At 37.9% G+C, this 27,555-nt stretch overlaps 1 protein-coding gene across 1 annotated transcript in view; it reads right to left on the bottom strand.

The window, feature by feature from the left end:
• Nucleotides 1-27,555, bottom strand: part of CWC22 (CWC22 spliceosome associated protein homolog) — a 215,658-nt gene that overhangs the window by 6,113 nt on the left and 181,990 nt on the right. The window contains 16 exon segments of the mRNA XM_079310467.1: nt 591-718; nt 1,569-1,721; nt 2,850-2,927; nt 11,358-11,418; nt 12,554-12,635; nt 13,743-13,841; nt 14,164-14,226; nt 14,347-14,553; nt 14,635-14,770; nt 15,630-15,683; nt 16,047-16,215; nt 17,940-18,068; nt 18,544-18,801; nt 18,911-19,033; nt 19,677-19,744; nt 22,055-22,139. Of these exon segments, the coding sequence (XP_079166593.1) occupies nt 591-718; nt 1,569-1,721; nt 2,850-2,927; nt 11,358-11,418; nt 12,554-12,635; nt 13,743-13,841; nt 14,164-14,226; nt 14,347-14,553; nt 14,635-14,770; nt 15,630-15,683; nt 16,047-16,215; nt 17,940-18,068; nt 18,544-18,801; nt 18,911-19,033; nt 19,677-19,744; nt 22,055-22,081 (1,835 nt within the window). The 5' untranslated portion in view covers nt 22,082-22,139.

The raw sequence follows: 27,555 nt of genomic DNA, 5'->3' as shown, positions 1-27,555 counted from the left end.
GGACAGTTTCAAATTTGAGTTTACATGAGCTAAAGCATCTACCAAATTCTTCCTCATACACAGAAGAAATCCCAACTTAGTGGAAATAGCTCAAGCAGCTGTAAGCAACATTGTCAGAATGCAACATATTTAATCCCATACAGATTTAAAAGAATGTGATTTGTACTACACTTAAGGACTAGTAAGTAATCCTAGAGAAACTGTTACTAATAGTAGTATGTTTTGTCTAAGTTTCGTCAGAAAGAGAACCCCCAGTAACATTTATTATGCAGCTGTATAGCTGACAATATATAAAAATAAACTTGCACTTGGGAATTGTTAGGGTAGCTGAGTGTCACTGGGGGTGGAGGGGGAACAGATAAATCTTGTAAAGAGCCATGCATGTACTTGAACCCAAAATGACAGCAATGCACTCAGCTTCAAAACTGACTCCTTGCAATGACTAAATCTATAGAAGAACTTATTCTTGAAGTCCTGCAGCTACAGAAGGGCAGAGTCACTTGAACCTGAACACAAGATTTCTTACCCGTATGTTTTCAGATAAAGAGCCTGATTACATTTACAGTTTTGAAAATAAAATTTCAACTTACTCATCTTTTAATCTTGCATTTAAATTAGGAAGTCCCATATATTCACTGAGTTCCTGAAAGAATATTTTGACAAAAATTCTACTGGAGGATGTGGTAGTTTCTTCACTCAGTATTATACATTCAAGGACCTGCAAATATTCAAAAAAGCATTAACCTTTAAGTTTAAACACACATTCCTTTCTTATCTTAAAAACTTTTGTCCCAAAATAACTAAAAATAACTGATTTTTTTTCCCCTCATGGTTCATAAATTCTAGTCAAGACTGTCTTTCTCAAAAATTCTATTCTACCACCTGGGAGCAGCTGCTAATCATATTTATGTAGTAATTCTTTGAGGATTTTTTTATCTAGAAAAGCTCCACAAGACAAAATCAGATGGATAAACTCCTGGTAAGTTAAGAGATTTGAGGACTAAGTACAGGAAAGGTAAAATATTTGGACTGCCTTATGCATGCTTGAAGAATGACAATTAGACTATGCTATGAAACAAGAGCAAAACAATATGAAAAGTTACTTTGATATTTATTTCTTCATTTGTAATGCTATATAATAATATCTCAGAATGTGAGATTGCTTTTATTTATTAGGCATTTAAATCATAAAATGGCCGTATTTTTAGTTGTCTTATAATTCAATACAACTCCTAATTAATCAAAATTTAGAAGCTCAAAACTCTTTTCCAAAAGAAGTACCCTTTAATCAACCAATTCCAGCTGAACTCTGTAACATAATAGCTTAAATCAACAACTGAAAAATGGGGAGAGAGGATGATGATACACAAAAAGGAGAAAGACAAGATGAAACAAACCAGAATTCTTCAACAGAGTCTGAGAAGTTACTTAAGATAATCCAGTTTGCCACAAGTCATTACAAATAGCAGAATAATACTAGAATGAATGTATCACATGTCACTGCAGAGTATTGGAGATGAACTGTTGAACAAGAGGCTGAGGACAATGGCTTTTTTGTTTTAACTTACACTCCAGGGAATGGAATCGGTGTAAAGCAGATGAGCGAACATCTTGGCCACGTTCCTCAGCTTGTTTGTTTCCAAACGATGGATGGTATCGTACTGTTCCTTGAAAATGGCTTCAAAGGATTCCATGTATTCTTTCTTTAACATGCAGAAACGCTGAGACAACATGGCACAATTTAAACAAACCCTTAAAACAAAACACTAAACATACAAAATAATCTATAACTAAGTGACATAATGGTGTCAATACTGCAAGGATTCCTTTTTAAATAACCCTTGAGGAAGAGCAAACACTCAATACATACACTTTATGGCTTTGAGCAGTTTGTCAGGACAAGAATTTCATTTGCATTGCCAAGAAGTAATCATCAATTTTGAACTACAGCATATTATCCAGCATTTTGCTTAACTTCTATACATCAAGTATTTTCACCTGATACAACACCATGTTTTTCAGGGCATCACTGAATGACTATTTCAATTTAGAGAGGCAGCAGGAAACAGAAGAAAGACATTTTGGACATAAACATTTCAGAGAATACGGAAATTCACATTTACATTCTTCTGAACATGCAGATTCATATGGTTAGTGCTTTGTAACTGACAGCAAAAGGACTTCCTGAAATAATGGATGAAAAAAAAAAAAGAGAAGAAACATTCCCTTTCAGCACAGCATGCTCCCTTGAGAAGACAAGTATTTCATCTTAACTCTTCAGAGATGTCAATGTTATTGACAGGAAAATCTTAGGTAAGAAATAACTGCAGCTAAATTAGCAGTTAGTTACACAAAACCAGAGAGAGTTACCTGTTTATTGAAGAGCAAACAAAATACCCACAAGCCCAGGACAGTAAGTATTCAATCTTGTGCTCTAAATTAAACCTACTAAGCAGCTTTGAACAAGGTGGTAAATTACAAGAGTCTCCAAGACCAATCTTCAGAACTGCAAAAAGGCTATTTTCTGATAACTCATAATACTATTACATCTTTCTAGTACCATTTCTTTGCCACTGATTTATTGTTCTACCATAATGAGAAAAAAGGGAGGCAAAATAAGCAACAATATAAAGGAAAAGTGAGTTCTCTCATTCTGCATTCACTATGCTTTTTACAATTGAAACACTAATTCAACCCACTAAAGCAATCAACAAACATAAGCATTTTCAGAATGATAAAAAGACTACTAGGTTTATTTATCCACTAAAACTTAAGTTTGACACACAGAAAAATAGAGTGAAACAATTAAATTTTCTATCATAAAGTATAAAATCTGAAACAGGACTCACCCCTGCCAGTAATCCAAAGAATTTCTCGTATGTTCTTTGCTGAGCACAGCAGTCAAGTATCATATTGCAGAGTTCTTTCTGGGTTATGAAAAAAAGAATATTTCTGTAGGTAAATCAACTATAACAGCAAAAAACTGCATCAGTACATACCAAGCAACTGAAGGAAGCCTTACATGGATGTGAGCTGTGAAATGAATATTTACATCAAACTTCAATGGCAACACAAGTAGTTTCCTGAATTTCTCTGGGATATGAATATGAACTTTTGCCCCATAAATTTCCTGTTCTGCCTAAATTAAGATTTATAACACAATGTATGCCTAACCAAAAAAAGTCAGAACTTGTTTACAAACTGACTCTACCACAATGAAACAAGGAGTTACAAGACAAAAGTGAAAGTTTTGAGGGCTTTTTTCATGGTTTTGTTTTTGTTTGTCAGTTCCTTCTTTTTGTTTATTTGAAAGGGTACCAATCCATGCATTTACAGAAAATTAAAATCCTTTGCAACTTCCAAGTGTCAAAATGGCTTACAAACAAACCATTTGGAAACACAATGTGCATTTCTTAACAGTTATTTCCAAAATCAGAAATAACTGTTGATGTTGGTATATACTTTATACCTTTAACTATTCAGTCATATAAGTTGCCTGACAAACCCTGTTTAGCACAAGCAAGCAGAAGTCTTGAGTTTCACTGCAATGGCTTCAGCCCTGAGGGAGTTGATTAGCAAGATTAAGCTCACTTTTGGGAGGCCAATATGCCTGGACTTCCTCTCTAATCAAGAGAACAAGAGAAACTCTTCTAAAGCAGCTGTTTTAGGCAGAATTCTGAATCACCCTTTATAGAAGAGCATCTCTCCTTCTTGGCTAGGAATGAATAGAGGAAGCCTAGCTAGATTAGTCTCCCAAAACCTTTTGTGCATCCCCTGTCATGGACAGCCTGCCTTCCATTTTCCAGTCTCCTTGGTGAACATGGATGGAAGAACAGAAGATGCTCTCCCATTCTGTAATGCCAATTATGTAGGACAGGTAGACCAGTCTTTCTGGAATATGGACTCTGGCACCCTCCTTGTCTTCCAACACCACAATCCCACAACTAACATCAGATCAACTTCTGGTAGTGCCTCTTCCTCTCCTTTCACACACAGCAAACCAGGAACCAGAGGGAAAACACTTTGTACCTCACCTCTTGGCCAGAGCCTGTCACCAGCTGAGAGCAAAGGTCCTGGCAAGTGAGACCATACAGGTTTAAACCAAACTTATTCCCCTGACCTTCTGCCTGAGATACATTCTGTAATGCAGCTGTGATTTGGTTTAGGGTACATTTGGTAACACTAATTAAGTGAGCAAATGCTTTTATATAAATTAAATCCATGAAATTACACAATGCTTAAAACAACCCTACAGGTTTTACCTATTAACTTTTTTTTTATTATTGTTTTCTCCTAAAACCAATTCCATAGTGTAATCCAATTTATGACATTCCCAAGTAGGTTTCTGGCTGTCAGTCATGTATCTTTCATTATTAGTTTAATTTCTCTTTAAGCGAATAGTAACAGTTCTATAAAAACTACTGGATGATTTCAAACATTTTATTATCTTTGTATCTTTCACCAATTTACTGTAGCATATACAGGATTTCATACTTTCCCATATTCTTGTGTCATTCTCCCAAGCAAGTATACAGAAGAAAAATTTTTGCCCTTCATAAAAGCTCAAAACAAATAAAAAGCCAGCCATGCTGAACAAGAAAACACTTCTCCAAATAACAAGGCAGTAATGTATCAAATAAACTTACAGATGTGTTAAAGGCATTCCTTTTAACACTGTCACACTGTGTTAATGTGATGTATTAAAATGCATATTAACTTTTTATATTATCCCATTTTACAGTAATGCTGCAGTTAATCAGTTTTTAACAATAAAAAGGGTAAAGTGCTGATGCCACTGTTAATAATGTCAGGAAGACCTGAAAAACAAATTACTTTTCTTCCTCATCTTAAATGCAATTACAGCCTTGGTATTCCCTGTGGATTACAGTAATTAAATATTTTAACATTTTAATTAATTACAATGATTTCTAGGAGGGTATCTTGAATAACCACATGCACAAAAATAGTTTTGCCCATAAAGACATTCTTGCTGGTGTTATCTAAACAATTTGAGGTTAGGTCTAGAGTAACCGTCTTCCAGATTTAAAATTAACAAACTTTACAATTATTTAATTATTTTTTGAGAGATGCAACAAGCTCAGATGGCAATCACAGCTTAATTTACAGCTTCAAAAGTTAGTGAACTAATTTCTGTACTCCTAATGATGTTTATGACATGAAGAGCTCTTTATTTAGCCCATCATTTGCTTCGAAGACCACAAAGAATTTGTTCCCCAATTTTACATGCTATTTCTATATTGTCTTGTTTAACTGGTTTCATACAATGCTAAACAAGTAACTGTTCAGGTCAGTTAAGAAGGCATACATTGCTATCCAATCCTGAAGTAAAACACTTCAAACATCTGACATCTCATATAGATAGTGCATCATCTTTTGTGAGGATCTTGAATTTACTATTGCATCATAGAGAACAATAGCATTTCCCAAAATCCTAAGACAGAAGATAAGGACAAAGTTCTCTCTAAATGCACTGCATTTATCACAGATCTCCCTAAAAATCTACTTGCTCTTACTCAGAGTAATTGTTTAGATGAACAGTGACTCAATTAACATGGCAAGTATCATTGTACATTTAAAATGCTAAAGGAAAAGACAGAAGAAGACTTGTTTTCTTTTTTTCCCCAGTTTTACAATTTTTAATCATGAGCACACCCTGCTAATCTATCTTCTCTCAGCTTCACACAAAGGCTGTGTCCATGGCAGGCAGAAGAGCTAAAGTAATTTAACCCTTCTGATCACAGGTTCCTTTACACAGCTAGTACTTCCCCCCGCCCCTTCTCCCCTCATTTTTTGCAATTTCTTTAAGATTTCCATTCAGCCAAGACTGCAGTTTCAGAGCTGCCCCCAGCCTGCCTCCACGTGGAGGTCACTTCTGCTCTCCTTGGCTGAAGTGATGCCATTTCCACCTCCCTTCCCCTGCCAGCCCCACAGCTCTGCTCCATCCATTGCATACACAAGCTGAAACCATCATGAGACACCCCCACCCTATAAGCTATTTTAAAAATATACAATTTTCATTATCAACACTTCATTTCTAGAAGTTTCTTCACCGAATTAAAGGAATTGATTTGCTGGGAGCAAACCTAGTGCAGACCTCAGGTTTGTTTAAATCAATGTGAAACTGGAATTATGTGAAACTAGTGCCTTGCATTTTATGTATTTTCAGTGCTTTTACAGATACCACACTTTTCCTTTTTTCTCTTTTAATTCACTGAAGCGTATTTTACTCCCACTGACTACTTTAAAGCTTTCCTTATTGCTGCACATTTTAATGGGTGTAACCATCACACAGCCTACTTTTCTCAGTATCTCTGCTTTCTCTTCTTAATTTGTCAAGTTATCACTTAGAGCCAAAGCTGGCAGAGCCATGGAAAGCATTTCAGCAGCAGGCAGCCTCTCATCAAACTCTGTGCAGTGCTTTTAACAGCTACTACAAAGTCTCCAGGTCTGTCCTGTGCTCAGTTAATGGTCTCCCTCAACTTCTTGCCCTTTTTTTGCTCAACCTCTTTTCTCTTTAGAGCAACATATGCTTACAGCTGAATACGGTTACCACAAATCTTGCATAAATCAGACTTAATATTTTACACTGAAAATCATTAACGGGATATAAGGATAGATACATTTTTAATCAGGCTGCTACAAGTCTGCAACACAAAAACACACACAAAAATGAAATAACAGATCAAAGTCCCACAGTATCTTTTTCCTTCTACCTGAAAGCTGCACATCCAAAACTTCCCTTTAAGTGATTTAAGTTAGGTAATCTGAGCAATTCCACCTCAGGTTAAATGCATACACACATCTGTGAAAAATCAAAATCTAGTCAAAATCCTAGCTAATGCCTGCTGTCAGTAACAGAACAGCTGAATTCTGCATGGATTCTGTACCTTCATTTTGCAGATGCCAACAAATAGCACAACATGGTATGTACATGCAAAGTACTTTTTAAAATTGATAAATCATGGAAATTCAGAATGATTCTGTACCTCAGGCCCACAAAAACCTCCTTCTTCACAAGACAGGAAAGCTATTTGAGGATGGTTATCTTTTATAACCAGTACCAAGGCTGTGAAGTAATGATGGTGCAGTTGCTAAACCTACCAGCTGCAATGCCCTCCAGAGAAGAAACTAATGGAGCTAAGAAATCATCAATTTGACTAGTATGTAATTATCACCCTTAGACCATCCTATTCTACATCAGTTTCCTGAACTATATTTTCACTGAAAGTGAAAATAGTTGAAGTCAATATAAGTACTTGTGCTATCTTCAAGACTCAAGGCATAAATAACACGAGACACTGACACTCCCACACTACCAACTAGGACTGCTTTGAGCAAGTGACACCACCCTGTAAAATGAAGATGTGTCAGATGCATGCATAATTCTTTCAAGAACGCTGTGCCTGCAAGAATTTTTCTCATTTCAAGTACAAAAAATAAAAAAATCTGGTGACGCATTACCTTTATCTGGAATATTCAGAGTGTTAGAGGAGGCTCTAATTTAATTTAGCAACATTTCTGTATACAAATTTAGTTCTTAACACAAGCCAAGAAAGAAGCCTAAAAACCAATCCATTTTAGACACATTTTCAAAGACCAAGAACAATGTATGGTTGGCTTAATTTATTTAGTTGTCTTTATTTAGTTTTAGCTAGGCTTGTTTGCTTGCTTTCCCCACAGTTCAGAAGCCAGGACAACAGGTAATGCCACACTCACTACAGTTTTAATTAATTTAAATTTTTCTCTCTGGTAATACATGGGATTGATACAGCTTTAACAGAGATAATAACAGTACTTTTAAAAAAAGTAAAATAGTGAGCTTTGCCAAGATTGAACATATGCCCAATGAAGCAATTGCAAGGCTTCACATAGACCGTAGTACAGACAACAAAGCTATTTCACTTTTGATCTGCAGGCTTCAGTTGGGCCTAAATAACACAAATAAAAGCAAACCCACTCCTAGTAAATTAAATTGGAAATAAAATAATTTAAACACTTTAAATGTTTAAAAAAGGAAAAATAAAAAAATCAGAGGACAACTGACATTCCTCCTCAGCAGCTGGTCCTAAACTGCCAATGCCAAAAGGCAGAATTATGTTGTTCCAGTCCACAGATTATCCATCTGAACTTTAATCCTCTTTCTGTGAGTCAGAGCTGTGTGATAGATCCATTACTGCTATTAAACACACAAACAACTTGTGTTGCACAGCAGTTAATGTGACACAATGATCTAATAATTCAACCACTGGTAAAAACTGCTAATGTGTTTCTAAACTGAATCCTGATAAATCAAACCAAAAGTTTTTACACATGAAGATTTCTGGAAGACTTACCCAGAAGGATGGTCATTAAGACTGTATTAGTCTCAAACCTGTTGTATGCATCTATCTTTAGGTTTTCAATATTCTGCTTAGTTTTTTTTTACTGCAATTAATTGACAATTTACTAGTAAAAGTTTGTGAAAAAACAGTCAATGACAAAATTAAATATTGTTTTATTAAGTAAAGCCTTTCAGAGGAAAAGCAGAAAGTTACTGTAAAATCAGACTTGATTTGGACAAAAATTTTGCAACAAGAATCTTAAGTTTCACCAGATTTTTAAGGAATACTTCAACTAAATGTTCTAGTTCCTGCTTCTCATGATGACTGGCATTCTTAGTGGGAGTTGGAATAGAGAATGAGCATAAACAAAGTTTGTAGGTTCACCCAAGAGTTCAGCAAATATTTCAGGAATTTCTCAAGACTGTTTGAAGTTTTGAATCAGGAAGTGTGAAGAAATAAGACACATTACAGATTGTTGAAGCTTTCAGCAAAACAGACCAAAAAAGAAAGAAGTCTTTTATGGCTAAAATAACAGCAGTAGAGAATTACAAAGGTTGAAAATACCCCTAAGACCAAGTCCTACCACAAACCCAATGCCACTGTGTTCACCACTAAATCACATCCACACATCTTTTGAACACTTCCAGAGATGCTGATTCCACCACTTCCCTGAGTCAACCTGTTTGAATGACTGACCACCCTTTCAATCAACAAATTGTTCCTAGCATTTAACCTAAACCACACTTGGTGCAACCTGAGGCCATTTCCTGTCACTTGCTACCTGTGAGAAAAGACCAACCCCCACTGGCTATACACTCCTTTTGGGTACTTGCAGAGTGACAAGGTGCCCTTTGAGTCACATCTTCTCCAGACTGAAGAAGCCCAGCTTCCTCAGCCTCACACAGCATTCCAGCTGTGGCCTCACAGTCCCAAGTACAGAGGGATGGTCACTGTCCCTGTCCTGCTGGCCATGCTATTCCTGATCCAGGCCAGGATGCCATTGGCTTTCTTGGTCACCTGGGTACTGCTGGATCATGTTCACCTGCTGCCAACCAGCACCTCCAGGTCCCTTCCTGCTGCTGGGCAGTTTTCCAGTCACTCTGCCCCAGCCTGTAGCTCTGCCTGGGGCTGTTGTGACCCCAGGGCTGGACTCAGCACTTTGCCTCATTGAACATCACACTGCTGGCCTCAGCCCACTGACCCAGCCTGTCCAGATCCCTCTGCCTTCCTGCTCTCCTGCAGATCAACACTCCTGCTCAACTTGGTGTCATCTGCAAAATCAATAATGGCTCAATAATTGTTTTTCAGTGAAGTCAAAGAGAATTAATTCAATAAAAGGTTTCAATCTGAAGACAGTAGCTTGAACAATTAAAGATGATTTTTCTAGCGTAAAATCTGGCAGTTAATTTAAACAAATTTCCTGCTGAATGTATTCAGTTTTTTTATCCACATGTACAGATTCAAGCCTTAGAAACCCCTGAATAATTTTACTGCCTACATCTGCATATTATTTCTGCTCTCACAATGATCAGGAAGTATCTTTTTTTTTTCCAAGATTTTTGTCCTCATAAAGGAGTTTAATTCTATACAATGAGCAAGTCAAAGCAATCATATCTTTGATTAAATGAGGTGAAGAGTAGTTATGACTCTTAAGGAAAAAATTAAATCAGTACAAAAAGAAGTCACATGTGATAAGAGGACACAGTTTCACAGCAGTTTTGCATCTTTAACTGTAGTAATTCCTACAACTAGTACTGAATCATAGGTTGATACTAATTGTTTGGTTTTTCTGAGCAGCTTTTGCCCACAGAAGTTAGGAGCTGACAGAGACTGCCATGGTATTAAATCCTAACAGCTAAGCAGCTGTCACTACAGGCAAGTAGTGTTATGCATTACAACTTTGTTGTATACATAACATACATACAACAGAACACAGAATATATAGTATATATATTCTAGATTGTCTGCTCTATTCTTTATATGATTTACTGGGCAACAGGATTTTTTGTCTTCTTCAGAATTCTTCAAGTTATGTATATGTCACTGAGAAATACAATCTTATGCATGATTAATATTGCATTTCATGCACAGAATTAGAGAACTAGATTTAAAAAAACACACAATCTCAGTTCTTAGTTTACTTCCATGTAAACTGCTTCAAAGCAAGCAATAGTACAAGAACTGAAAAAATGATAGGTAAACAAGTTCTCAAAGAACACGTAAGTGTAGCCCAGATCTCCCCTTCCTAGAGAATATTACACTAAAGTTACTTATTACATACACTGTTACAAATAAAGTGATAATTAAAGCCACAAGAAGTTACAGATGCCCCCAAGTGCAACTCCTTTGACAACAACTTACAGCTGACTGAAAAATCAGATGTGTATTTACTTTCTGTTCTAGTATCGACAGAAGTACTGGATGAAGAACATCTTCCATTACTTGAAAACACAGCAATTGCATTGATTTTGTAGAGTCTGAGGACAAAATAGCTTTAGCCTTCATGTTCTCCAAAATTACAGCAAAGCAATCACTCAAAACTGCTTTAATCCAATATGCTCTTTATTCAAAGACTGTCTGTGAAAGCATCAAAACAACACACTCATTGCACTGTGCTAAATTTCAAGCCCCACTGATAGAGTCTATAGCTGACTGTAAATATTATCTCCAACCCAGACTCCTTTCAGAGAACTCTGCCATGCTGCTGTATTCTTGTCAGAGGACAGAAGTTTCACCAGTCCAAACAAGAGACCTTTTAAAAAAGGCTATGAGTAAACATTTGTGTTGCTTGACAGAAAGGAGGACATACAAAAGACAAATTGCTTATGAAATATGTGTCAATCTATTTGCTCTAAAAGTTGTGTAACTAATTTTGAGGAACAACAGCTGTAAGGAACTCATTCATCTGCCTGCTATACAAAGCAGGTCATGGAACATGAGCAAGGTTTTTAGATACTAACATAGTACTGTATCTTAATAATGCTAGTAACAAGAAGAGTAAGAATAAAGGCTTACAGTCTGACTTTCAGGGAAGTCCATCTTCAGCAGTTTGTGAGCACATTCTTCAAAGTCTAAGCTGAATAGAAAAAAACCACTTATTATCTGTGCAGTAAATGCTATGCTAAAAACATTCCAAAACTATATTGATTGATCCTTGGTGCTAAAACCTCAACTCTTCTGAAGTAAAGTACTTCAGCTGTTTGATTTACTGAGACTTCATTGTTGTGGGGTTTTTAATAAACATTTTGCTTATTTATTTCATGAGTTTCTAGCTGAAAACTAATCCAAAATTATTACATTTGATTACAGGCAATCTGAAAACAAGATGATCCAAGTCATCTTACAAAACCTAATAAAACAGAGAAGCGGGAGCTTGTTTTGCACCTTTGGAAACACACTGAAATGTAACCACTTCAGACAAGCTCCAAAAGCAATACACATCACAGTTTCCTTATTGCACTCCTGTTCTGAAAGCCTTTAGGTACCACTGGGTACATCCTCTCCCTCACGTGTAAGACGAACAAGTTTGAGTATGGCAAGAAAGTATTTAACAGTAACTTTGAGAAATGAGAGAGCTTTGATATCTTCAGTATGGTATTAATTCACCTGTCTAAATGACCACAACTACATCATTGCACTCCTCATGCAGGATCAGACCTGCACAGTATTATGGGCTGCAAGGGATCAACCTTTCCTCTCAGCCTGGTGACACAGAAGCTACACCTGGCAGGTTTGGAATAGCTGTGCCACAAACTGCAAGGAAATCATTCTCAAGACCACCACAAGTAGACCACACTTCAGGGTTGGTAACTGTTGGTAAATACTTATTTCTAAACAATGCAGATGGCAGAAGAGCATCTCAGAAGTAGAGACAAACTACAGAATTTTTAAGTGTGTCTCAATTTTTTTTTTCATAAATTCTCAAGATGCTGTAAAATTTGAAGATCACTGACTTCTGCTCACTCAGAAAGCTCTCATTATAGCAATAGCCCCAGCCCACTACTCAAACATTTTGAAACAAACAAGGTTCATCTTAGAATGACAGTTTGGAAAACAGTCTGCTTTGCACAGTCAGGTCAGGCTCCATAAAGACCACTTCCCTACGTTCTTTTTTCTTTTGAATTGCACATTAAGACAATTTTAAACGAAGAGGAATTACAGTTCACTGACTTGAAAAGAACTACACTCCTAGGTGCATAACTTATATTTACCTTGACTGAATAGCCAGATAAATTGTACGACGGAATGAGACCAGGTTAATTTCTGTTTTGTCATGGACAGTAACTTTCTGACCTGGAAAAGAAAAGCATGGCTTTGTAAAGAACAAAACATTAAGGAAGACACATGTAGTAATTTTTTAGGACAGCTCTATTTATCATTTATTGAGTGTAGAACACTATTTTTCTAGAAGCAGTTAGGACTGTTTGCAGGTTTATGTATTTTTTAATGTTTATTTTTATAGATAAGGAAAAAATAAAAATCAGTATTTGCTTCATATGTAACGAAGGTAAATATTTAGAGAGTTTCAATAGGGAAATTCTTTTAAAGACATTTCATGTTTCTTAGTCACTGCAACCTCTAGGTTTTAATACTTCTTGTGAACATTATTAGCAATCCATTTTCTACACAGTTTAGCTATACAATGCTTTATGAAGCATTTGACTTTAACAGGCAATTCTTAGTTCCTGTTAATTGTAGGATCTACATTATAGCATTTTGCAAAGTTCTGGAGCAAGCGTGGAAAAATCCATTCTGAATCAAACCACTCTGGGAACACATTCATTTGCAAATACTCACTATTCCTTCAATCTTTTAAAGTTTGGTAAAAGCACAAAATATTTTCTACAGGAACAATACTTGACTGGCTTTTCCATTCCATGCAGTCTGCACAAAAATTTAAGTTATGCTTATCCATCAATGCTTTTTCCTGGGAATTGAGTACATTCTTAGAAAATGAGTAAGTATTGTCTCCAGTGAAGATCAAGAAAGAAGGCAATACTGAACCAAGTGATATATGGAGGATGTAGATACAGTTATAAGAAAATCCATCCTAATTTTGAAAGTGACTAAAAAATATGATAGAAGATGGGAAAGTTTAAGCAAGAGCTTTAATTTTGCTCTTTTAAGTGTCTTATGTGTGTAAGGCTTTTCTCAAAGGAAACTGATCCTGTCAAGAATAGCGTGACAAAGTTGCTTTTCCTTTTCTGCATGTGCTGAACACTTCCTTTTAGACTGTTATACTGTTTGCTAGTAAAGACTTAGACCTGAGAATAACTGAAGAGGAAAACATTGCTTAACATTTGAACACCTGTTTTGCAAAACATCTAAGAAGTTAAGCTTTTCTTTCCTGTTTAATCTACATTCAATCAATTGCTTGTAAGGCACCAGTCATACACTTACCATCTTCATCCTCCTCCTCCTCATCGTCGTCTTCATCTTCTTCACTACTTCCAGCTTCTTCATTTCCTTCAGATTCAGTGTCACCTTCATCAAGAATTTCTGAAACAGCAGTATCCCAGATTAACAGAACATAGACAATAGTACTTTCATTACAAAAACCCCCTTGATCCAACCCATGAAGAGTGAAAGGATGTCTCAGGTACAGAATATGGACGAGGCAAAAAAAGCAGATATATCATAACAGAATGGAAACACAGATGGAGAAACAACACTGAGTAGCACAAACAAAAAGGAAAGGTCTATAAATGTGATGAGTTATATAGGACAGAAGTATCACCCACTGTTAAATAAATGTTGGCAGCAACAGCTGTATAAGCAAATGCCATAGGTAATGGTTGTGTATACACACAAATATCCCTACCTTTCTTCAGCATTTTGTATTTCTCCTCATTTTCCATAAAGTTCGGATCCATCTTGAAAACATCTTTAGAATAAAAGAGAATCTTTATTTAAAACACAAATTGAAGAAAGCTATTAATATTTATTCTTGAATTTATTTTCTTGAGGAATGCACTTAAGGAATTCTCTTTCATTTCTAACTTACTAAGAACATCCTCTGGGTTGTAGTCATCTTCCAATGGCAACATGTGAGTAAACTGATCCTCCTCTTCCACTAGATCCAATCCCTCTGGAATGATTGGATGATCCTTGAAGCCATCCTTCCGCACAGCAAACATGACTTCTATCATGTACTGAACACGCATATCGATTTTAGATTCGTGCAGAATGTGTCGAAGGCGATCAAAGATTGCTTTGGAAAAGAGACAAATGTAAATATGAAAGGCATTTACTAATACAAATGCCAAGATAAATACTGGCTGACTGTACTTACCATTAATACCTCTAGGAGAAACTTCTGTCAATTTGAGCCCACTCTCTTTAATAAATCCAATTGCTACTTCAATACTGTCATCAGTAGGCCTTTCAAGAAGCAAAGTGAGCATTTCCAAACATAAAACCTCATGAGCCTGTGAAAAGAGTATCAGCAAAGAATTAGAATGCAGAATGTTACACTATCACCACATTCATTTACTGGACAGACTTGTCTGGCCTTTGAGGACAAGCAGCAGTAGAGGGGCAAAGCCGATTAAGAGGAAGTCAAAATTTCAAATCCAGTTTTAATATTGGTATTTACACCAATTTTCTAGTGAATGCAACTGTTTATTGAAGTGAACAAGCAAGCAATGAAAAATACTTTGCCATTAAAAAAATAACAGAATGCATTTCCAAGAAGTAAATAAACCAGCACTTGCATTACAGAACCCAGTTCTAAGTGCATTGTACCAATAATTAAATGAGATCTTCAAGGATCAGGCATATAAGCAAAGAGCACATCTCAGATTAATTTCTTCTGTACCAAAATGCAGAATATTTCCAATATTGCTGATTTGACATTATTTAAATCAGACCATCCTGATTTCTGACATGTTAACAAGTGGCACAGAGCTGGACATAAATGTGATTTAGATGCAACTGAGGCTACTTCTGCTAGTACACACATGTTGCAAGAAAACTCAGTTTAAGATCTGTGGGACAGAGCCTCAAATGATCCTTGCTTTGCATCAAGACATGCCTGAATACTAACCCTAACACACACATGAAATCTGGGGAAGCTCTGGAGCATAAGTGTAATAATAAGTGCTGATAGCTGCATAAGCAATTACCAGGTATCTTTTCTAAAGAGATCTTAACAATTTAAAGCAGGCACCACACTCAGGCTTTCAGCAACTTTCAGAACACACAGAGAATCTTCACTTAGGATACTACTGTCATAAACTAAAAATTAACCATGTAGGCTTTGGACTGAGTAGAAACAAAGAAACATACCACATTCTGATTCATCAAATGTGCAACAAATTTTGAAGATGTTAGACAGAGTTGCTGCAAAAAAAATAAAGCAGGAAATTTTAACATATGGAAGAAAAAATTCCTAGCCCAGCCATACTATAGATTAGCACATCTCACAAGCAAATTAGTTGTGAAACTATTTAAGGATAGTGGTAGTTGTTCACAATTAGGACTATACACTCAAAAATAAAAAAAAATTGAATTAAACATCCCTGCCCAAATCAAAAACCTCCGAACTACCACAGTATCAATTCCAGAATAGGTTGTCAAACTTTCATGATACTCTAATGCTACTAATGTCCCATAGACTGGTCTCAACTTGGCTTTGACCCCACTCGACACAGTTACACTGCAGGCTCCACATTTCAGCATGTTGCTCCTTTACATTTTCCATACCTTGTCATTCCTGCGATACCCTTTACGAAAATTCAGAATCAGCCTCTTGAGGATCAATTCACCAATATTGGGAAACTTCGAATTGATAATTGCCACAAGAGCCGCATAAACGTGAGTAAAAATTGGAGAGGCGCTCTGAGCTTGCAAAATGGATCTAGACAGCAACCCCCTGTAAAAATAAGTAAGTTTTAAAGACTTTTCTGGTAATAAAGCATGTAATGTTTTTATTTAGTACTTACCACATGAAATGTGCATTTGGAAAAGCTGGAAGAAACCAGATGATCTTTTTCAAACCATGGTTCATCATGTCACAAAATGGAATTTTGTAAAATGTGTTGCACAAATCTATCTGAACTGAAAAGTTTTAAACTGTTACCTAATCTTTCATTAAATATTGTTCACATTAGAGCTACACTTAAAAATGCTAAGCAAGCAAAAAGTCATCTTGTATCATGCAATAATCCCCTTTTAGATCTGAACTTCATCTGATTATAAAATACTACTTAGAGCCTAAATGAATGTAAACAAAGAACTCATGAGATAACAGTTCTTTTATTATACAAATTATCTCTTTTACATTTATTGTCATGAAAGTCTGAAAACAATCTGTGACGTGCTTTCCTCATCTCAATTTTGCTTTTTGCAATGCTTAGGAGCACATAGAATTTGACTTTTGCTGTATTACTCAACTACATGTGGATGAGGATTAAAACAAAACAAACTTCCAAATATGAATCTCCAAAGTACACACTGATGTCCAAATCTATCTTCCTTGTGATCTCTTGAAATCTTGAAAAAACCTCCTACAGAGTACTAAATGCAAAGTACATAGGGACCTTATTCCTGCTTACTTTGGCAGTGACAAATGGAATAGAACTCACTTCATACCAGCACACAAAACCAGAATATTTTCATTTCGAAATTAGTTTCTTCCTGCCTACAAACTGAAAGTGGTCTGTTTCAGTCCTTATATATCACCTACTTAAAACTACAGGAAAGGATATGACAGCCAGGTAAAAGTTTGTGTCATTACTTTTAAATTCACCTGTGTAAGTTTGGAAGTACTGAACTAAGGAGGAAAATGGTACCATTTTCCATACACATTATTTTGACATTTATAAACAACACGCAAAAACTTTCACACACAAGTGCATTCTAAAAATATCCAATAAGCTCATTTTTAAATTAAAACAATATTGCGAGTATGAAAATTAAATTTTGGGGGTCATGAAATACAGGCAAATAAAAAGCAACCCTACAAAAGCATTAAACTTCATTACTTTTAACAGAAATCATATTCAGGAACTATTTGCCCACTCTCCAGATTTTATTTAAATTACTTAATTCTCTTATTTTTATGCTAGTTGCATGACTCTGATCTTCCCATCACATATAACACACATGAAAAGCAATGCATTCCTTCTCAAATCCATGACAGGGAAAGTGTCACTATCTGTCTGAAATGTAACAGAATAATTTTTGGATCTATCAAGCTCCAAGAGTGTAATGGTCTCTTCTTTACATTATAGCAATCAACAGCAATAGGTAACTTTTGTAAAACTTGTTTTGCTAAATAGTGGCTACAAATATTATTTGTCCCAGAAAAAAATAATGAAGCACTACAAAAATAAACAGACAGTGACAACCCTAAATTACAAGTCATTCAAGTAAAATGCATTGGGAAAACCTTTAGAAAAGGAAATATACACTATTCTATTCCACCAAGTACAGAAACCCTTTCCAAAGGAAGGGACTATTCTGAATATGACAACATGGCCTAATACTAAAATCTGACTAGCACCCATACACTACTCATAGCACACACAGTGAACAGTGTACAAGTTCCAGAAAAACAGAATAATTATTTTAATAATTTATTATACTAAGGCTTACCTGCCCCGAACAATATTCTCCTGAAGGAGCTCATGAATGATGTTTTCTATATTAGAAACGTTCACTTTATTGACAAGACCATTGATTGACTTCTTCAAGGCTTCCCAACTCATCCTCTGGTATGCCAAGCTATTACAAAGTATCACAAATTAGTAATGTATGAATTTGAAGATGCATTGAGTAAATTCATATACATATATCATACAGTCACATTTTCTTTTAATCAGTAAAATAAATTTTAAAATATTCACTGCATAAATGTGAAGACTTGTTCACAATTACACAATCGACCACTAAAAAGTCATTGAACCAAAATTATAAACACAAGAGTAATTCTCTGCATATGGTATAACCCAGAATATTGTTTTGTAAGACGCTCCACAAAATTCCTAGCTACATTCAGTATCCTGCCTTACTTTATCATTTACACTTTGCAGCAGAAGCAGGTACAGTTTTAACCTGATTCTCTAATCTCTCTTCTGATAAAAACATACCTTCAAAACAGTGATCATAACCCATAATGGATCCATTCTTCACAACATTCTCTAAACATCTTAACTGCTTTGCTTGCAGCAAAAATCCTACTATGAAACTTTGAACTCACCTATTTTTATCAGTGATTTGCTCTTGCATCATCCTGAGCTTGGCAGGTGGAATATATGCACCACCTGTGCGAGTGAGGATTGGATCCACCTCCTCTTTCTTCTTCTTTGAGGTGGTCTCATCATGAGCAACTGAGCTCTGGCCTGTGGATCTGTCTGGACTCCTATGGTCAGGTGATGAGTATCTTCTCTGCTTCCTTCGATCATAGTCTCTGTCCTCCCACCTGTCATAGTGTCTATCTCTCCCTCTTTCCATCCTTCTAAAGGGAAAAAGAAAAAAACACTGAACACCCACGTGTATGTCAAAAGCTTTCACAATTTATTCTTAATAAAAAAGTATTTTACTACGATTAAGAAGAGGCTCCATACCTTCCATCTGAACTTCTGTCATCATAGTATTCCCGTCTTGAATATTCCTCATCATATCTGCTGTCATCAGAGTATCTCCTCTTCCTGGGCGTTGGAGAACGAGACCTATCACACTCCATGTCCCTACTCACAAGCAAGAGAAAACAACTTTTACTAAAAGGCTGAGAAAAGCAATGGCATTAATATTTACTTGCAACATAATGTAACAAAGCAGAAGTGTTCCAATTCTGCAATGTGAGTTTCAAAATATGTGTCACTCCAGTAAAAGGGTCTACTTTAATAATAATTAGTCATCAGGAAAAAATATCAAAAAGCAAAGAAGCACTGTAAAAGAAAGCTCCTAGAATTTGAAATTAAATGTTTAACAGTAATAATATCAAATATCAACAGTAAATTCAGCAACTTGCATTCCTCGGAACACATGTATTCCTTTGTTTCTACTTATTTTTGCGTGTACAGCATGAACCTTGCCCAAAACTGATAATTGTGATATCAGCAATATATGACTTCAAGCAAAAACTAGCATGTAACTTCCACTTTCAAGCCTCATGATAATTCAACTAAATGCTAAGTTTTAGTAACAAATCCATTTAATTACTGTAATATTGACATTCAAGTATTTTATTAAATCCACATTTGCCTTTTTAGCACTTAAGTTATGGTAATACATAAGAAGAAACATAACCTGATGATTTTTTTAACTTCTCTAACTCACATTGTGAGTAATATATGCAGAATTGAAGGATACAAAAATCAGTCATTCTACCTGTCCTCTGGAGACAGGCTTTCACGTCGGGAACTGTAGTTTTCCTTCCTTTCATGACTGGAGCTATGCTTTAATGAAAGAGAAAGAAAAAAGAATCAAGCCCTAACATGACTGTGAGCACCTATCTTCAGATCAAAGCATACCATGCCTTCAGTTCCTACTCCTTGACAAGGAGGGCCATCAAATAAAGCTGATAGCAGTCAGGTATGACAAAGAGAGGTTCCTGGTTCTCTAAGAACAAGCAGTTAAGCAGCTGGACACCCTGCTACAAGATGCTGCAGATGCCAAATGCTTCCACAGGTTCAAGGCACTGAACAAACACAGAAGGAAAATTCACAAGAGTTACCAAAAAAACTTTTTATCTGGCTCAGGAAGCTGCAAACAGGTAGAGAGCAGGAGTGTAAGTGGGTAAGTACTTTTATAGTTGCCCTATTCCTAAACTCTTTAAGGCATCTGCTGTTAATTACTGCTGGAGACTGGAGTAGATGGACCACTGGTCTGCCTTTCCTGCTTCCTTGTTTCAGCTGCCATTTTAATTTGTTGTACCACACACAATACCACGAATGGAATTCCACCATTTCTTCTTTAAAGAGCGTCTTTCCTCTCTCCTAAAAATCCCTTCCATTGCATAATTTTTCCTTAGGTTCCCCCTTTATACTAATCACAATTTATTTTCTTATGAGTCATTTCTAGTTTCGTACATTATGAACATCTGAGTTGCACTGATTTACTTGGCAGATTTGCAGGATTGTTTAAGTGATACACACTTAAACATTTCACACCAAATTCCATAGGCTGAGCCATGATATTTAGAAGTACAGACAACATGACAGCATCTACAACAAACATAGAAAGATATTAATTAAGATGTTTCTAAACAACTTTGGTAAAGTCAGGCAGCAGCATTTGTATCCTGAGTACTTTCATTGCAAGGGTCATCTCTTCCTTTAAAATATTTATGATTTTTCAGAATCACAATTTTATGATGTCACAGAGTGATTAACTGCGAAATAGGAACATTTTTCTTGATAAACTGAACACAAGCATTTCCTTGATGGAACTCCCTGCAGCAACACTCAGCTCCTCTGTTGAAGCAGCACCCTCTCCATCAACACGCTGGCACACCAGTTCTTGCCCCACCAAAGACTCAGCTAAAACTCTGGGTGACACCTCTTACATAAAAAGCAGGGCAGCTGTTATCTCCAAAAACTTAACTGAGGGGTGTGTATATTTGCAAACCAATAACTGCATTTTTGAGGCCACTATAACATATCCTAGAATACTACCTTTCCTAGGGTGCACTGCAAACACTGCTACAGTTACACCCAGCATTCTCTTGCCTGCATCAAGATGATGATACAAAACAAGTGCAGTGCATTGTCCACTGGGAGCATGCATCCCTACAAAAGTTATGTCCACCTGTTTCATTTTAGAGCCACGTTACCTCTGGCAGCAGAGATAGTACAAGAAATTCACATATTCACCAAGGTTTTCTACCACTTTCAATGCTCATTATACCACAGAGCAGATCACTGAATTCATCCATGGATAAGAAAGAAAAGTCTTTAAGTTGTTTTTTTTTTTTTCCCAGCACAGTAATATAATGCCAGTCTGTATCCTCAGCTTCCAAGAAAGTGAATAACACAAAACAGTTACTGTACTTAAATCTCATCTAGCAGATGGGAAGAAGGCAGTGGGTCTTTTTAGGATGATCCATTCCCATGGGTTATTTATCATCTGTCTCTGCCTAAGCAGAACCAAAAAGACAAGCTGGATCTCAAAGACTGAAGAGGCCTATGCAGGTTCCAACTCTGGAAAAACTGGCAAAGTAATACTACAGATTTGAGGTAGTGCATCTTAACAATATTGCTCTGCTAACATGTTCCAAGCCTTGTGTACTTTACAAACACAGCATTTCTAAAGTTCTTCTTATTGCATTCCCACCCACTCAGAAATGGGACACATAGCTTTTAAAATGAAAAGCTTTAACATGCATAGTATGACATACAGTTGTCAAATTAACTACTACTTATTGTCTCTATATCTTTTAAGATCATTGTCATATTTTTCCAAATGTCTCTCCATTCCTCTACATGTTTACATTTGCTGTTGAGCCATCATCATTCAGTATCTTTGACCAATTATTGTAACATTATACATGAGTAATATTCAGGACTTTAACTGCAAGGACATCAGCAGCTAGAAATAGCTGTAATTTACTGACTCTTAGCAGTATTTGTCTTACAAACAGCTGCCATCTGCTACAGATATTCACTTTGCATCCAGGAAGTTTTATTTAACACAATATCAGCTACAAACCTAATTACCAGTAACAGTGGAGTGATCAAATCCTACAATTTAGCTTTAAGAACACTTACATTTACTTGTGTCACTCTGCTCTTCATCTTGACTTCCTGCTATTTACAAACGTGCAGCAACGAGGCAATCCAAGCTGGAGTTCAGAAAACCATTTCACCTGTAACACACAGAAGACAATCAAAAACTTTCGACCACTCACGGTGCCGGAACACGCACCTTTAGCTTGTCCTTTAAGCCTACGCTTACACAAGCCCTTAAACCAAAAGGCTGCCCCGTGTTTATTCCGATTCCCTGCGGTAACACAGCACAGCTGCCAGTTCAGCCCCACAGCCGGCTCGGAGCGAGCGGCCAGGCCGCGCCTGGGGCTGCGGGCCCTGCCCACCGACCCCGCCGCACGGCTCCCGGCCCGAGCCCGCCGCGCCCCGGCCGGATGGGGCTCGGGGCTGCCCGGATCCCACGGGGAGGGCGGGAAGGGGCTCCCGGCCGAGCCCCGCACACCCCGGCCCGGCCCGGCCCGGCCCGGCCCGCACCTCCTCCCGCCGCCGCCGGTGCCGCGCACGGCCCCAGGCGCGTCACTTCCGGCGGCGCGGGGTGAGCGCGCGGCCGGGCCCGCCCCCGCCGCCGCCATGTTGGGGGCGGGAGCGCGCTGCGCCCGCCCCGTTAGCGTTTGAAACGCGGGCGGTCGTGGGGGTGTGAGAACATCGCGGCTCGGGCTGTGCTCGCTGGCGCCGCTGCTCCTCGGCCGAGCGTCCCAGCGGAAACACAGCCCGCTCACCTAGCGCATGGCTCCCCTCAGAAACACCTGCAGCAGCACACAGCGGTCAGCCGGGCCCCCTGAGGGATGGAGACCTGCCCGAAGCAGCGCTGGGAAATGAATAAAATACCCCTTGAACAGCACTGAGCACAACTTCTGTGGGGAGCACACTTCACTTCTGTCGCTTACACCGCGGGTTAAACACAGCTGGAGGGAGATGTGTGCAGGACAGAGCAGACACTGTGTTGTGATGCTGTTGGAACACCTGTGTGTACTTTTCAGTTGTTGATAGATAAAAGGAAGCGAACTCCTGCAGGACAGCGCTCAGGTCAGGAAGGCATCAGCTCAGCGAGAGGCAGATGCTCCTGCAGGGCCATGGGCAGGGGAGCTGTGCCGTGCCCGTGTCCCTGCTCCACAGCTCCTGTGCCTCCGCACACACTGGGACATGCTCTTACCTGAGGGGAAGAAGGCAATGAAGCTTTCTCAAAGCTGGAAAATGCTGCATTATTTCTTCTTTCTTTTTTTTTTTTCTTTTTGTCAAACCAACTTACTTATTCTGTACTGAGCATTAGAGAACATATGTTTTGTCACACCATGTAACAAACCTGTAGCACTATTTTCACTGCAACAATTAGCAGAGGCTCAGATCTCACTGCCAAAAAAAAAAAAAGTTGGAAAAGAATATTCATGATTGGACAGATCTGGTCAATGGGGTGCAGCAGTTGAAAACTTAGTTGCCAAGATTTACACTGACTATCTTGCTCTTCTGTCACTATGATCTCAGAAGAGTAAGAGAAAAGGAGCATCAGGCCATCACCGAGATCGTGCTATGCAGCACTTTAATTCACAACCACTTTGCTTTAAGCCTAATGAACCAGTTCATGCTCCCCAGCACTTGAAGCATTCACAAAATGGAAACAAACTTGTTCTCAAACTTTTCCAAAGGCCAGCAATGCCATCATAACATTGTGTATTGTAACAGTTACAAATATCCTGCACTCATGAGAGAATAGTAATTTTTAAGTACAAATTCATAAAAGTCAACTTTCTCATTTATATTGCAATATTTAGCTGAATAATCAATTAAGCAAAATGCACATTGAACAAAACCAACATGGAGATAGGATATGTTAAGAAACAATAATCAGAAAATGTGCATGATTTTTTTCTGCTTTTAACTTTAGCTACAGGATTTGATTTCTTTGGCTTAATGATTTGCAAATGTGGCTCTTACACAGGAGACTGGAAACAGCATGTGTTTGGATGGTCATACACGTTCTGACAATGTGAATTGTTAAATGCTTTCACAAGATATTCCCTGGACCCACTGTCTGCCTGTGAACGCTCTATGATTTCCCATTCTGCTGTGGAAGTAATCTTTTTCCCACCTCACGCTGTGTGAACAGGTGTCATGAAATAAAGAGGCATATGGCATCAGTGTGGCAGCAGCATCTCCTGAGAGGGACATCCTGTGGCTGATGGCACACACACCATCCCTCAGCCTGTCCCTCCAAATGTCTTGGGAGGGAGAGAGCATGGACAGCTGAGCTTTCCCTCAGAGGGAGCCTGAGGACAGGGATGGGAAATACAAAGGGTTTTTTTGAGGTGCCTCCATCAGGAGACTACTGATAACCTCTGAGAAACATGTTTGTGATTTAAGAGTGGCTGAAAAACACGGGGCAACTTCAATTCTTCAGTTCTCTTCTTGGATGTGGAAAACAGAGAAGGGGCTGGGGCAATGGGATTCACTGAACAAGGGAAAGGGCATTTAATGCTGAGTAGAAGCAGTAGAGTGAGGTTTCTCTTTTCTCCTTTCCTAAATTAATGCTTTTACTATTGGATTATATAATAATCTGCTTATTATGTAATAATTCTGCTCATTATGTAATAATTCTGCTCATTTCTTCCTGGCTCTGCTTGTTTTACACTCCCTTTTCTGCAGTGGGTCACACTTAGATTTTATTCCTCATCAGGTTGAAGGGAGAATGTTTCAATTTTATAGTGGGCCTACTCTTGTGGCTTGGCAAAATGCTGTAAGAGATGGAAGTTTTATTTCCATGAGGTGACAAAGCCCAAAATTCCCAAGTGAATGCCTTCAGGGGGTAGGATGCAGTGCAGGTTGAATACCCCAGATCAGCCTTTTGTAATCTGCTGCACTCAAGATCCCAAATGTACAGACTCTGAGTAGAGCCATGACTGTGGGTTCTGTTTTCTAGAGAGTAAGAGGGATTCAGGCATATTCTCTGCTTGGTTTTTCTTCCACAGCTTCTTGCTCAGCATGTGGGACTCCCTAACTGCCTGGAAGGCACTCAGGTGAAACATCCAGCTGAAGCAATCCTGATCACCCTGCAGGAGCCATGCAGCTGTTCTGTAGATGTAAGAGATGGCGAAGATCTCTTATTTCTATCTCAGTCTGAAGCAAATTACAATTCGAATGAAACATGATTATGGAGTCTGGAAAAAGACAAAACCACACAAGAATTAACTTGAGTGGCTTTATATGTATTTACAACAGCATTAATCAACAAAGAATGCTTCTCCTAAAGTAAGCATGATGATCAGACTTTGAAATACAATAACACCCAATTCATACAAAATTGAACCTTCAGATAAGGCAAATTTTAAATATAAATTTTTGGACACTGAAAATACTGAAAGAACTGACAATTCAATTGAGACTAATAGTAATTAAACCAAACATAATTATAATCTTTGAAACCTGCTCATAGGGAGAAAGGGTAATGCATCCAACAAATTCACATTCATCAGCTTAATGTTTTGCATGAATAGTCCATTAGTAAGCCACAGGAAACATAGTTTTAGTCGTGTTGTTTTCCCATGGCAGTTTTTGTCATTGTGCTCAAAATGATGAGTTAAAAATCATCCACATGGCGCCTCTCCTGGCATAAGCAGCTGTAACTCCATCAACCCCCAGTCTTCCAAAAGTGAGCAATAAAGGCTTACATACAGAAACTCACTGAAAGTACCTAATACTTCTGGAAAAACAGTGATAGCTGCTCCAATAGTTTATTCTGGTAGCTGAGTCTTTGCAGTTAGTATTTCTTTATTAATTAATCCCAGGATGATAGATTGGAGACTTGGTTCCCGCCTGCTTTATTAGGAGTAAGGAATTTATACACAGCTAATTCTCATCCAAGTTAATCAGTATGACCTTTAGCATGCTGTAGAATGAAAATCTTGTGCAAGGCTCAGAATTTGTTTCTGGATAGCTGCTGCAATGTGCTGGCTGTGGGATATTACTCCACACATCAGCTGAGATGAGAAATCTCGCCCTCTGCGGTTTCAGTATAATGTCACATAAGTCACGTGAACCAGCAAAGGAGTCTGGAGACAACAGAGCTGAACTTGTTCAGTAGCAGAGTGGGTCAGGGATGTGCAATCCCTGCTGCTAACTTTTGGCAGGAGTTATCTCCAACACAGAGTGTTAAGAAGCAACGTGGGGGAGAGAGAGGAAAAGAAGAAAGCTCTTACATTACATAAACACCATTGTTTCAGAGGGATCTAATATCCATTCCCTGCATTACATTTTAATAACTGCTGGAAGATCATGGGTTTACAATACTAAGAAATATCTCTTTTTGATACCTTGAATGTGCGACACTCACATTCCATCACAAAATTTATTTTTCCCAAGAAAACACCAGCAGACTACTAGTGTATTTTGAAACCTTGTCAAAGTGAAGCTATCCTTCCGAGCTCAGTGGCAGGGATGATCATATGTGGTACTTCCACACAATTTCCTCTCTGTGAGAACACATCACATATGTTTGCTGTTTTTTTAATGACAGTCTTTCAGCTGCTTCTCATAATAGTAAAAGAATCCACTCAGATACTGTTTAAAGCACTTCCTAGTCTGTATGCTAAAATCTCCCTTCTTTCAATTTTATGGCAATGCTCTTCTCCAACCTGCTTCTGGGACTGAAAAAAATTCTTGTTCTTTCAGGCATCTTCTAACCTTAAATTAATATACAGACTGAGCAATTATTCAGAAGAGGAAAGCATAGTGAATGCAGATTGGCAAAAAAGAGCAATTTTTTAATAATGAGCTTTTGCTTGCTAATGATATTAATGTTTTTTTGTTTGTTTGAAGCCTTTCCTACTTAGTGGTGTGGAGTGCTGCGGGTACAGGTCACTCTGGGCTGTGAACTGGTGTTTTCATGTCCTTGGTTTCACTTTGTCCTTAAACACTGCAGAAGAACGTTGGTTCTTTTCCACAGTTCCAAGAGTTCATCAAACCAAGGTGTCACTCCACAGCCAGCACTCTGAAGTTAGAATATCTGTGTAGAATTTCAGGTCTATACCATGAATTGAGCAGTCTCATCATTTGCCAGCTTTAGCTTATTTAGCAACTAAACCCCTTTTTTAGCAACTAAAACCTTTTCAATTTTGTTTTTGCTCCTTTGTGCTTATTCTTTTTTTACAGAGGACAGGCTAATGAATGCACTTTTCCTTTGCCTTCCTGCACTAAACTGGTGATTGTATCCCAATAATGCATGGTACAATAGGTAGAAGAAAAAAAAAATACAGTGTCTATTCCTTCTGTCATCTCCCTCCTGCATTTTTATGCTGATGTCATTGAGCAGAAGCAGCCACTCACACCTTGAACTAAAGGACAAGTCCTTCTCACTGCTGAGCTGATATTGGATGTTGTGCTCATCTTTCAACTCTTCAGCAATGCAGAGGGAAAGGTGCCCTCTGCCCAGAGCTGTTGGTTGCTCCCAATGAATCTCAGGTGAGATTAAAACACCAACACACAAGGGGTTGATAATATGTCATATTGTATGG

This window comes from Erithacus rubecula, assembly GCF_903797595.1.
Source record: "Erithacus rubecula genome assembly, chromosome: 8".
NCBI classification, from domain to species: Eukaryota; Metazoa; Chordata; class Aves; order Passeriformes; family Muscicapidae; genus Erithacus; species Erithacus rubecula.
This window is presented reverse-complemented; position numbering and strand designations above follow the sequence as displayed.